The sequence below is a fragment of the Tympanuchus pallidicinctus genome, unplaced genomic scaffold (assembly GCF_026119805.1).
Source record: "Tympanuchus pallidicinctus isolate F22 unplaced genomic scaffold, pur_lepc_1.0 scaffold6, whole genome shotgun sequence".
NCBI lineage: Eukaryota > Metazoa > Chordata > Aves > Galliformes > Phasianidae > Tympanuchus > Tympanuchus pallidicinctus.
In genome coordinates, this window is record NW_026294780.1 from 21,431,011 (window position 1) to 21,444,219 (window position 13,209).

At 44.1% G+C, this 13,209-nt stretch overlaps 1 protein-coding gene and 2 long non-coding RNA genes across 5 annotated transcripts in view; 2 read left to right on the plus strand and 1 right to left on the minus strand.

The window, feature by feature from the left end:
* IPO5 (importin 5) overlaps nucleotides 1–2,072 on the minus strand; it is a 38,395-nt gene extending 36,323 nt beyond the window's left edge. The window contains exon 1 of one of the 2 annotated variants that reach the window (XM_052705853.1): nucleotides 2,053–2,072. Coding sequence is in view for 1 of the 2 variants with exons in the window: in XM_052705852.1 (XP_052561812.1) it covers nucleotides 1,743–1,838 (96 nt within the window). In the remaining variant the exon portion in view is untranslated. Of the gene's footprint in view, nucleotides 1–1,742; nucleotides 1,841–2,052 lie in introns of those variants that run through there. The other variant, XM_052705852.1, reaches the window with a different exon arrangement.
* Nucleotides 1–13,209, plus strand: part of LOC128071612 (uncharacterized) — a 679,004-nt gene that overhangs the window by 432,286 nt on the left and 233,509 nt on the right. The gene's annotated exons all lie outside the window — the stretch shown is intronic.
* LOC128071618 (uncharacterized) lies at nucleotides 2,075–11,156 on the plus strand. Of its 2 annotated transcripts, none has more exons than XR_008201915.1 (3): nucleotides 2,075–2,241; nucleotides 9,982–10,065; nucleotides 10,501–11,156. It is a non-coding gene; the product is annotated as an uncharacterized LOC128071618 (long non-coding RNA). The 2 variants fall into 2 exon arrangements; XR_008201914.1 differs by lacking the exon at nucleotides 2,075–2,241 and adding an exon at nucleotides 5,371–5,743.

The following is a 13,209-nucleotide window of genomic DNA, read 5'->3' on the forward strand; positions in this document are numbered from 1 at the left end:
TAGCACACACACAAATGGATATACATAAGTATTCAACTAATAGTTCAGATTAGATTTTCCTCCCAGCTCTGATTTTTATAGCTTTCCCTGTGCTCTGGCCCACTAAACAGGGAATGACACATCTCCACCTCTGAGTCCAATCTTCCACATATTGCAGCCCTCACCTAAAACAAACAGCCCAAGCACGCATCCTTCAATTGCCCACCCATCCACTTCTCATCTTGCTGCGTTCCAGTGGGCACAAATGCCAGCTGTTCTATTTACCTCCAATTATTTGACTCCCTGTACAATCTGATACTGCTTTTCAATAGCACAGTGTAGAAAACTGTATGATGCAGTTGGTTAACATAAAAGATTGAGTCCTATATGATTTTTGCAAGTAGATATTCTAATTTGGATGCAATACTCTCCTTTCTCCTTTTGCTGACTTCTTAGCAGGCATGAATTGAAATCATAGAATCCTTAGAGTTGGAAGGGACCTCTGAGGGCCATCCAGACCAATTCCCTTGCAATGAGCAGGGACACCACAGCTAGATCAGGTTGCCCATGGCCTGATCCACTGGCACTTCTTTAGGGACATGGTTAGTGGGCATGGTGGTGATGGGTTGATGGTTGACCTAAATGGACTTTTCCAGGCTTAATGATTCTACAATTCTGGGCTGTATGGAGCAGTCAAGCAGGAGCAGACTGCTCAGGGGTCCTGTGCCATCTTGCCCTTCTTGGGGGCTTTCAGGACCCAAATGGGCAGAGCCCTCTGTCTGGGTGGATCTACCAAATTCCAGAGTGGTTCCAATTGAGTTCTTGGTCAAAAACACTAGTGATAGAAGTCAACACTTTAGCCTCATTTTCCAAGAGTAGTTATTATCTCACAGGCCTCACAGCACAGCTTTCCAAAGAACTTGCTTCAGTTTACCTAACGTCTCACATGCTAGCACAGTTCAGAAAGTCGTGAGAGATGCTGTATTACACACAGTCGAAACAACACACACACAAAAAAAGGGAAAATTGAAAATCCAGGTGCTGCTGCGGAGTGCCCTCTGTTCCACCCCCATACTCAGAGACGAGGGAACACCACTTGCTGCTTCTCGTCGGCAGCAACCGATATTGAAGCTCGGCTTCTCCTCCGCCCCACACGCCGTGGGTCGGGCAGGGCGGACATCAGCCATCAGCCCTCCCTTTGTCACAGCTCGGGCCCCCCTGACCGCCCCGTGTCGGGCGCATCGATTCGATCCGGCGGGCGCGATTCTCCGCCGCGTTCCACAATGGAGAGCCTTAAGCGTGACACACGCGCACACACACAGAATTAACGTGGCTTAGCACCACAAAGCATCCCGGCCGGAATCGCGCGTCGGAAAACTTTCTGCTGATAGCAGAAAACGTCGCTCGGGGTGAAATATTTCCCCGCTGACGGAACGCTGGGGTTTTTACCCGAGTTAACCCCCAAGCTCTCGGCTCGACGAGCCGGAGGTCCCGCTCCCCGCCGGGCGGGGTGCGTTGGCGGCTGCCTGGCGGCGAGCAGGGAAGCCCGGGAGCCGCCGGGCGGAGGAACGAAGCCTGGCCGCGGCCTTCCAGCGCGCCGGCCCTATCGCCGCCACCCCCCGGCCGCGAGGCCGCCGGCAGCCGTGCCGCCGCTCACACGTGGGGCACGGCCGGCCCCGCCGCCTCCCTGCCCCCTCCCGGCTCCCCCCGGGGAGCTGACAGCCGGCGCGGCGCCCGGCGGCGGGGTGGGGCGGCGCCGTTACCTCGGCCTGCTTGCGGACCGCATTGTCCGGGCTGAGCAGGTTGCCCAGCAGGAGGTAGAACTGCTGCTGCTCCTGCTCTGCCGCCGTCGCCGCCATTGCTGCGAAAGGGAAAGAGAGGGAGGCCGGGCGGGCGGGGACAGGGAGGCGGGCGGGGAGGGGCGGGGGAAGCCGGCCGCGCTGCCAGCCCAGCCGGGGAGGGGGGAGAGGAGGAGGAGGAGCAGCCGGCACGCTTTCTCCCTCCGGGGCCGGCCGTACTCTCCTGCGCTCCCATTGGCTGGAACGCGCGGGGCTTCGCCTCCCATTGGCTTACTCTTCTGTGACGTCCTAGCCGTGACTCGCGCGGCGGGGGAAGAGCGTCCGGACGACGTCCCAAAATGGGGGGCGTGACTCCTCGCCTTTAATTGCTGCGTCTTCGGGCCGGGGGCGGGAGGCACAGGCGGGAAAACGCCCCGAGCTGCGTTCCGATTGGATGGCGCCCCTGACGGTCTCGGCAGGATTGGTCAGAGGCGCGGTCGGGCGGTGCGAGTAGGGAGGGGCCGCGGCGGAGAAGGGGGGGGGTTGGGAAAGCGCGGGAGATCGTGAGTCGTCTGCTGGCCTGGTCTGTGACGTCACGTGACCCAACCCCCGCCTGCTGGGCGCGTCTCGGCCCGGGGTGACGTCGGGGCGGGAGTGGGGCGGGTCTGAGACTGTGGCTGGGGTGATTAGGAGGCGGCTGGATAAAGGCGCTGCTCTGAAATAGTGGCGTAAATCATGCGTTTGAAGCACTCGAGCAAATTTGTATTCCCTGGGGTCTGAGCTGCGAGTAGAACGTATTTATGTCAGTGTCTCATCCAACCCACCTGCTTGCTTCCTATGCATGTTTTTATTTGGGTCCCACTCTGATACTCCCAAGGGTGTGCTGCTGTTCTGATTAGGCCAAAGTTACAGCTTATCTCAAGGAACTGCAGTAGGCTGCATTCCTGAATTCCAGCTGTCATCAAATCAAGGTTGGAAAGGACCCAGATGATGATGTAGGTTCTTTCCAACCTTATTCTATGATATGCGATGACTCGGGTTAGAAGGGACCTTGATCATCCAGTTCCAGCTACCCCAACGGGTTGCCCCCCACCAGCTCAGGCTGCCCAGGGCCCATCCAACCTGGCTTTCAGTGCCTCCAGGGATGGGATACCACAGTTTCTTTGGGCAGCCATGCCAGTGCTTCACTGCCTTCTGAGTTACAAATGTTTCCCGTAACATTTAATCTAAATGTCCCCCCTTTTAGTTTAAAGCTGTTCCCCATTGTCCTATCACTATCTACCCATGTCAGAAGTTGATTTACCTCTTGCTTATAAGCTCCCTTCTAGAACTGTAATGAGGTCTCCCCAGAGCCTTCAAAAATCCAGGCTGAACAAGCCCAGCTGTCTTTGTAGGGGAGGTATTCCAGCCTCCCCTGCCTTGCTAGCCACCCTTCTTTGGATAAAGCCCTGGAATGTGGCTGATTGAAGCATAGTTAGTAAGCCCCATGTTAACTTGGGGTATTTGGTTCATGATGTGCATATCTTCAGGCTATGACTGTTGCCCAGCTTCCTGGGCTTCTTGCTTGGTAGCATGCTGGCAAACTGCTTGGGACCTGGTGAGCTGGTGGGGCCTGGTTGAATGGCTGGACAGCCCCCGGGTAGGCAGTGCAGCTGGGCCGTGCCTGGGGATGTGGGCTTTCACAACAGTAGGGAGCAGCCCACAGACTGTTCAGAAAGAGATAGGAACTTCTTCATGATATGATTATGGAAGATCTGTGAGCAGAGCTGGAGAATAAGCTGACTGAAAGCTCAGACAGATGCAAAGTGAAGATGAATTAGAAAAGCAAGCATGCAAAACACAGTTGCCAAATCATCTTTGTTGGGCCAGTGCTGAAAGACTCGGAGCTCCCTCAGGAGGGGAAGGTAGGAGCAACTCCATGCAATCTGTAAGACAAAGCTGAGGAAGGAGGTCTCTCTACATGTGTGTATGATAAATCAACGAAGCCAGGTAGAACAGTGCTCTTGGAATGTGTTTGAATACATTTCTCCAGAGTATCCAAAACACAGAAGGGGAAATCACCACCGAGTTGAGAATAAGCTGAGAAGAACCCAGCATATCATTGCTGTTCAGCCTAAAACACTACCAGAATTTGGTGATATCTGATTGAAAGCTTCATATGGGTAGAAACTAGCTAAGGTATTGGAAAGCATCTCAAGGAGTTTGAAATGTCAGTAGTGCAGTGTAATCAGAGAGTCTGCCAAGTCAGTTGCTCCTTCTCACTTGGGGCAAGTTCAAAGCTCAAGTGCAAGAAGCTGCCAGAAACTGTGCTAACAAAGCAGGTATCAGCTCCAAAGATGGTTTGAAATCGCACTTGAGAAGAGCTCAAACAGATGCAGGCACAAAACACAGCAGTGCTGGTGCTCTTGGACGTTGCCCAGCTTCTGCAGTCTGTCTCAATTAAACTAAGGAAAAAGACAGTACAACTACTGAAAAGTATTTCACGTTTTGGAAGAAAGGAGGATGCTCATTAAATAGCAGAAGTCAGAGTACAGTGACCTCTTGTAACAGCCTCGTCTGAAGAAGTGTGTAGCTTATCCAAAGAAACTTCATTGGTGTTTTAAAACTCTGCTGGCAGATGAAAAAATTGGAAATTCACATCCTTGGAAAGCAATAACTTTATGGAATTGTCTGTTAAACTTCACATCTCTGCTAACAAATGGATTATTAAGAGGGAGAGCTGGGAGACAATGGTTTTATTATACCTGAGAAATGCTATAACATTTATGCCAGAGTAATAGGAGGTGTGGGATAACAGGCAATATAAGGAAAGGTGTCTCTGGCTGTTGCAAAACATTTTCTGATACTGATTTGTATGGGAAGTGTTTGGTGACTGTTTGATATATGGTAATTTTCAGAAGCAAAGAATGAGATTAAGGGGAAATGGATACATGTCTGAAAGGAAGATAAAGCAAAATAAATCCAAACCTCGTTACTAGGTATAGAATGTCTAGAATCCTTAAGATGTTCATCCGTATCAGATCTACTATCATTGTAAAGTGCCTGTTTATGGTCAATATGGACCATGAATCACAAAAAACAACAGCCTTGATATCCTGAGAGGCCCAGGAAGAGATTGAAAAGTTCGTGAAGGCAGATTTTCAACAAAAGTCAAACAGAGTGAGTTGACGTCAGCAGCAAGCTATGTTCCAGTGGGGGCTGGCTGAAGCTATCTTGGCACAGAGCAATCTGTTCGTTAAGAGGACGCAACATCTGAGTGTTGTGCTGGCCAAAATGCAGGGTAAGGTAAGGAACTACAAGCCTGTCTGTAATGAGATGACAGGATTCACGCATCCTTCATTCATCTATTTCTTGTACTCAGAGCACGGGGATGGGAGGAGTTCCTGTTCAGTAATAGACTTGGCTTTGGGCTCTGGATGTACTGCTGTTGCTGTAGTGGGTGCTCAACTAGTGTTGGCAGTGTTTCTGTGAGAAAACTGCTCTCATCCATTTTATTGTGGGTTTTTTTTTGCTTTTTTTTTGTAGGAGTTACAGATCATGTAAAACACGTGATGACAGAGATTATGTTCTTTCAACTCTTTATAGAATCATAGAATCATAGAATGGCTTGGGTTGGAAGGGACCCCGAGGATCATCAAGTTCCAACCACCCTGCCATAGGCAGAGGCACCAAGCTCCAAATCTGGTTCTAGACCAGGTTGCCAAGGGCCCCATCCAATTATTATATCCAATTATTGCATCCAATTATATTATATATATATATTTATTTATGTATATATTTGTATTATATTCCTTAACTCTTACAAGATACTCCAAGAAGCTCTGGCACATAGCTTCTGCTGATTTGCTGCATTGCAAAGGTGCAGCTGGGCTTGATGAAGGTGATACAACCATGCCTAGAGGAGAGCTGATAGGAGTACCAGGTGACAAGGGTGTTGGGAGTCTGGAGGAGTGCCATCAGCCTCTAATGAGATACAGAATTCTTGAGTGAGAACTTTCGAGAGTCATTAGATGTTAACAAGCATGATGACAAGGTAGAGAGACTTCACAAGCAAGTTATACTGCAGATCCTGTACTTTAAGGATTTAAAATGCTGTTGTATTTATCAAAAAGATTTGAGCATTATGTAGAGCTGGCAATGTGGCAACTCAGACTTCTCTGCCAGATTTACTTGCTGAAAGTCAAATATCTCTCAAAAGATATCTGACTGAGAGACTTTTGCTCCACTCAGCAGAGTTTGTGGAGATTTCTATGGGTATCAGGTGTCATTTTCTGATAGACCACATACGACTGATAAAGCAGTTCATACTAACCTTGCCAAAGACCACCAGAGCGTACAGAATGAAGTCTACTTGGCTGGGATAACCTGTGGATATGAGTGACTACTCAAACAGGGGTTTACTCACTGACCATTTTACTGAAGAGCAGTGGAGTGGAAGAAGTGGAAGACTTCTTTTTTTGGGGGGGCGTGGATTTCATAAAACCCCACACTGACTTATCATAAGGCAAGATGGATGTTTGAACGAACAACATGAGTACCAGGTGCTGCTAACCTGCTGAACTTGCAAATTGCACAGGAGAAAAATGTATTTGCATTTATCAAAAACATGGACTTTTATGTTCAATGCAAGACCATCCGATTTTATCAATTTAGGAGACAGCTTTCCAGCATTATGAAATGAGTGTTCATAGGACCACATGATTTGATACATTAACAGTGAGGTGGAGAAAAATGCAAAAATAACCCATGATGTTTGAATTGGAAAAAAAGAGAAAATATTCAGTTATGATTCCAAATAAGCTTATAATGGCAAGGGTTGGTAAGGAGGGACATAACTACTCTCTGAGACACTAAAACACAGGGGATCTGCTTTCACCAAAAACAAAGGAAATGGTTAATTGAAGAATTTCCGTCTTATAATTAATATGGATATTCTATAATTCAGTGATTACAGCGAAGACTTCTGGATGAATTCAGTGGTATTGTTACTTCTTTAACGACAGTCTGTCAAAAGTGTCAGTCTAACAAGTTGGTCTGCACAAAGCCTTTTCACAGAGGCTTTGAGCAGTGTAAATAAGCTTTCTGACATCCCCTGTGTTAGCATAGACCACTAGAACCATGTGCCAGTGCTAGGCATGCAGGTCTGTGGATGATGCTTTTCCTGACTTGGAAAGGGAGCGTCACTCTTAAAATCAAGAAATGATCATGAAGAGAATTACTCCAAAATGAGTGTGTTGCTGTTGTGTGGGCTATTAGATGAAATGCAGTTTCCTCAATCACAAATTCAGGCTCCTCAGGGAATGAACAGCAGTGAGATTTTTGTCAATGTCTCATAATACCCACAGTAAGTGCCCTTTATCCCTTCAGGGCAAAGCTTGACAATCTTAAAATTAATTCAGTATGAAAGAATGTAGTTTTGAATGAGTGAATGTTGGCAGGTCTTATTACGTTTTTATTTACTTGGCAACTCTTTGTGCTTGAAGCATCTTGCCAAGTTGCATGGGAACAGGCAGATCTACAACCATTTTGATACATTTCTGTTAGTCACCCACTACCCTTTTTTACTGAATAGCATGCTTCAGAAGTAAGCAGAATGAAAACAGAGGGTTTTTTTTTTTGGTTGGTTTTTTTTTTCTGAGATAATGAGCAAGATATTGTGCAGTACCTGCTTTGCTCCTGCCAAAATTTTTGTTTGCCTACAGAAAAAAAGTGGAAGCTCTGTGATGTACCATGACTAACTTAGCTGCACTGCTTTATGTGTGGCATTTTATCAGATATTATTCAGAAGCCATGAAAGATCATGAAAATCATTGTGAAAAGACATCACTACTGTATTTATGCTGATTTGCCTGAAGATTTGGCTGATTCTGATTTAGTGCTGTACAACTCCCAGCCTCTCTATGTGTGGGAGAAAAGAGATTGCTGAACGATAAAAATTCAACCCTTTTTGCTTTATTGATAGAAAAACAGACCTCTCTGGAGAACTCGATTTTGTAATTGTTTGTGCATTAGGCAGAACATTAATTGGTTTGGCATGTTAGTTGACTTATAATTGGGAAGTCTATTGGAAGGAAGCATATTCTGTAAGCACATAATTACAGACAGTACCTTTCCAAATTACTAAGATTTACATGCCCCAGGCATGCCTGGAATGTTAAATTTCATTTATTCTATGCTTTATATTGTAAATCTCTTGCTTTTTTTTTTTTTTTTTTGTGTGTGTGTGTGTGTAAAATAATGCATTTGTCACAACTTTCTGGAGTTGATCTGCTGTTCTCTGATGATAGTGACAGGTCTCAAGGAAACAGCATGGAGCTGTGTCAGGAGAGGGTCAGGTTTGGGGTTAGGAAGAGGGTGTTTGGGCCCTGGAACATGCTTCCTAGGGCAGTGGGCATGGCCCCAAGCTGCCTGAATTCAAGGAGCATTTGGAAAATGCTCTCAGACATAGGGTTTGGATTTTGGGTGTTGCTGTGTGGAGCCAGGAGTTGGACTTGATGATCCTTATGGGTCCCTTCCAACTCGGGATATTCTGTGATTCTAACCTGTTCCAACTCACCTCTGGAAGAACACTTTTGGACCTTTAGATTAAAGAAGACATTAATTAATGAACTCAAATTTTAAACTGCCAATATTTACGAGAGATTAAGGAAAACATGAGAGCATGAGTCAGCGTAAAGAAGCACTAAGTAACCCAGAAGAAAAAAAGGAAGGAGATTCAATCAGTTGGTCAAAATCTTTGGCAAGCAGGTGGAAGGATGTATGCACACAATATAGGTAGAAAATTAGTTATGATTCTGTAAAGTGATGGAGTAGCAAAAATAGCAGTATAATTTTGGGTTGCTGCAACAGGAGCTTGAGTGGAGAGATGGTTGTTGCTGGGGAAGCACCACCTCCTGTGATCAGAGGAAAGTGGTGAACATAAGCACGAATTACAAGTTGTGTATATGGCACTTCTGTTCCCTTTGATGAAAATTGATTGTGCTTATCACAGTAAAGACTCTGGCCTACAATTAGGGGGCCAAGAGCAAGCAGTTAAGAGGAAAAGCTAAAAGAGATAATCAGTAATTACCATGGTATGTATTAAAAACATGAATTATGCTGTTGAACTTGAGTTTTTAAATCTTCCTTGAAATTCTTTGATCCTATGAGGCCATGCATGCAGGTAACTGTACTGTAATCACAGAATTACAGAACTGTAGGGGGTGGAAGGGATTTCCACAGATCAAGTCCAGCCCCTCTGCTAAAGCAGGTTCCCTATAGCAGGATGCACAGATAGGCGTCCAGGTAAGTCTTCAATGTCTCCAGAGATGGAGAATCCATAACCTCTTAGGCCAGCATGTTCCAGTGCTCTGTCACCCTCCCTGTGAAGAAGTTCCTTTGAAAGTTCCTATGCTCCAGTTTATGGCCGTTTCCCTTTGTCTTGCCCCATAGACAGCTGAAAAGAGGTTGGCCATATCTCCTTGACTCCCATGCTGAAGATACTTAAACACATTAATCAGATCCCCTCTCAGTCTTCTTTTCTCAAGGCTGAATAGGTCTCTCAGCCTTTCCTCACAGGGGAGATGCTCCAGGCCCTTTATCATCTTTGTGTCCCTCTGCTGTCTTTTTTGTATTGGGGAGCCCAGAACTGGACACAGTACTCCAGGTGAGGCCTCACCAGGGCAGAGTAGAAGGGGAGGACCTGCTGGCCATGCTCCTAATGTTGATATTGTTGATAAATAATAAAATAATAAAAAATATTAATAATAATTTATAATAGTGATAATAAATAATAATGTTGTTTAAAAATCTGAAATTTGTTTGCACGGAGAACCTTAACTTCAGTATTTTCAAAATCCTGAGTGCCTGACTTTATGAACTTGAACTACCATAAAAAAAATAAATTGAAATATGTGTTCTGTGACGTTCAGGCAGGATATGGTAAAGGTATGGCCTTGTCTTTGACTTGGCTTTCCAGTGAGTGAGTACCTCTGTGTTCTCCAGGTACTAGGGATTAGTTCCAGCTGCCTGGCCAAAGCCAGCTCCAGGCGTACTATTGCAGAGCAAAAATCCTGCCCAGTAGAGCACTACAGGATTATCACTCTTATCAGCATTTTCAGGATATTTTCTCATAGAAGTTGTAACAAGTCTTTAGTCAGCATTCATATTGTGACTTTTTTTTTTTTTTTAAGGTTGACCAATATTTTGGAAGCTAAGCTAATTTTTTTTTTTTTTTTCTCCACAGATAGTTGCCATACAATTGCATTAACAAATTTCCCCTGCTGAAATTTCAAGCCCTTCCAAACAGGCATGCCTCAAAGGAAAACTGGTAAGAATTTGTTGAGGTCAAAGCAAAATGTCCTTTAGTAACATTCTTGGAAAAATCAAACCGTTCAGTATGAAATCAATCCATGTGGTTGAAACGAAGATGGAAAATATTGGTATCTAGAGTGTGATAAAGCTAAAGAAGTGGTAGGTGTGCCACTGTGCTTGTATCGTGCTTTAATTACCTTCTTGCTTAGAAGATGTTTAGTTAGGACATGTCATACAATGTTGTCATCTTCCAGCTATCTTCCACTTACGGCATGCCATTCTTGCCTGTGGCTCTTGGGTCTCTTAGACACAGAGTATGAGATGGCATTGGTTCCAGTCACTTACTTTTCATTATCCCTTAGAAACTGAAAGTTGCTCCCAAAGAAGAATGAAGGTCAAATCTTTTAATTAAAAGATTTGATTTTCTTTTTTTTTTTTTTTTTTTAAACAGGGATGGAGAACAGTCTGCAAGACATCCTGAGCTCCAAAGAGTTTCAGTCTAATCTAGTTCAGATTTAATTTAGTTCTAATTGCCCTGAATACTAAACTTACCTTAGAAGGCTAGAAAGTACTTTATTTTTCTTGTCACTTTTAGCTTTCCAACACTGCATTTCTCTACTTCTTTTTAATCAAATAAATCTCACATATGCTATGCATAGTATATGTATCTGTATTCTTTGCTCTTTTGTTGAATTTGTTTGGAGTCTGTCATCTTCTATTTTATGCCAAAGATAGGGCACAGTGTTTGTCATTGCACTCACACTGAAAAGGTGATATTGAAATGTGTGCAGAATAATGCTGGATCATGCCTGCTATTTGGGAAGAAATGTACAGTATCTCTTCTGCCCATGCTGATGTGCTGTTTCTGCCCCTTATCGTTTTTAACAACTTCTCAGGTTTTGCCTGAAAACATTTATGAGTTTTGCTTGAGAAAAACATTTCAAATATCTCTTTGTTGTGCCTTACACATGAATCTGTTGAAACAGAATCATAGGGTGCCGATGTTTTAGTTTGTATAGCAGTTGCTTCTTACTGGTGTGGCAGAAAAAAATCAGCTTAATTTCTGGAACAATAGGAACATGTTTTAAATGGTTTTATCTTGTTATAGGAGCCATTGGTTCTAATATTTATTTTAATATCATATGTCAATACATGTAACAAATACAGCTTGTTTGTTTACATATTTATTACCACTATGTTCCTGAGAGTCTATGTTGGATTTTTCTTAGGATGAATTGGTGAAACATATTACCTTTTTCTTGCTCTCTTTCAGGAGATTGCAAAAAATAATGTAGAATATAAACAAATCTTACACAGTATCATCATTTTACAGGGTGTCAACAGTAATTTACTGTGGGGATTTTCTTGTAACAAGAAGATGAAAGACAGATGTTTAATGAAGGAGTCGAGGAAAAAGAGTGACTCTTAGGAGAGTGGATAAAACAACTGCAAGAAGGGCAGGTGCTATTGCTGGATGGTTTCTATCAATAGACAAGTCTGTTTCAAGTGAGCTACATTGCAGGTAATACGAAGGCTGCTCCAAAAGTAATGCCTCCTATTTTATTATGTTGTTTCATGATGTCGCAAGCGGATGTTGGTATGGCAGCAGAGTTTGAACCTTTCCACCAATATTCTGCTCCATGTTGTTGCTGCGTGACAGATGGTAGCAGAGGGGCAGTCTGACAGAATGGAGTCTGACACTGAAGTGCATGTGAAGAAAAGGTGTGTCACTGAATTTCTCTGAGCAGAAAAAATGGCACCCGTTGATATTCATAGATGCTTGCTGAATGTTTTTGGAGGCCAACTAGTAGATGTGAGTACAGTGAGGCTGTGGACGATGCATCACAGCAGTGGTGACAGCAACAGTGGGTAGGAAAAAATTGAACCAACATCTATTTCTTTTGGTTTATGGTCAGTGAAAGAAAATGAAATAAAGGTTATCTGTGGGAAAGTGTGACCAGTTTGCAGAAGACTCAAATGCAAGGTTTTTCCTGTTTTTCCTGTTTTTTCTTTCACCGTTTTCTGAGTTTACTTTTTTCCCCACTTGCTGATACAGATACTTCAAAAATGTAGGGACAGACATATTCTGTGGTTCTCAAAAATTCTCAAGGGCAGCTAATGACACACTGAATCATCAGGAAGCTGCCCCAGAACTTTCCCCTTAGGCGCATGATTATAGTAAAAGTGGCTGTGTGATGTTTTACCTCTGTGGTTTCTGTGCTTGTTATTCAGAAGCTGAGCTTGCTTCTGTTACTCTTTTTTTCAGGTACAATCCAAGTTTCAGGTCTTGGATGTGCTATAATTGCAGAAGTCTTTCTAGGCAACCCGTGCATGACTTGAAAAGGGGGTTGTTTGGAAAAAGGGAGCAGAAATAGCACTGGAACAGGCTCCCCTGGGAAGTGATTGAATCACCATCCCTGGGTGTGTTTAAAAACTGTTTTGAAGTGGTGCTCAGGAACATGATTTAGCAGAGGGTTGTTAGATAGGGTAGTTTGGTTAGGTTGTGGTTGGACTCAGTGATCTTTAAGGTGTCTTCCAACCTGAGATCCAACTCTATGATTCTATGATTTTCATGACTTTTTTCAGTACTGGGACTTGCTGGAACCACAGTCTTGAGCAAACATGCTTTTCTTGTGAGCATAAAGTCATTAAGGTTGGAAAAGATCTCTAAGATCATCTAGTCCTACTGTCAACCTATTACCACCATGTCCACCATGTTTTTGTAAAATCAGACTATTCAAATAACAAAGTTCCAAAAGGAAAATAAAAATGATGCACCCTTGGGAAAATTCAGTGGTGGAGGTGGCAACTGATGATTGTATTAGGATTCCTCCTGAGAGTCCAAAGATCCTCACTCTCCTGTTCTCCCCAGCATGCCTTACTTTTCTATGGTAAGGCATGCCTCCTTATGCAGAGCATAGCCTCCTCTTATACCAAGCATCTGCCACAAAAAAAGCATCAGGGATATCCATCAGAGTGTGATGACAAAGTATCTAAGATACTAAACCAGAGGTGTTCAGGCAGAAGCCTTTCTCTAGCAACTAAAAGTAGAAAAATGGAAGTTCCTTCCAACTATGGAGTTCTTCTGATTTCCCATAACATAGATCTAGAATAGCGTGAAGATTCAGCAGCAGCACATTGTTTCCTTGCTAGGTCTAAG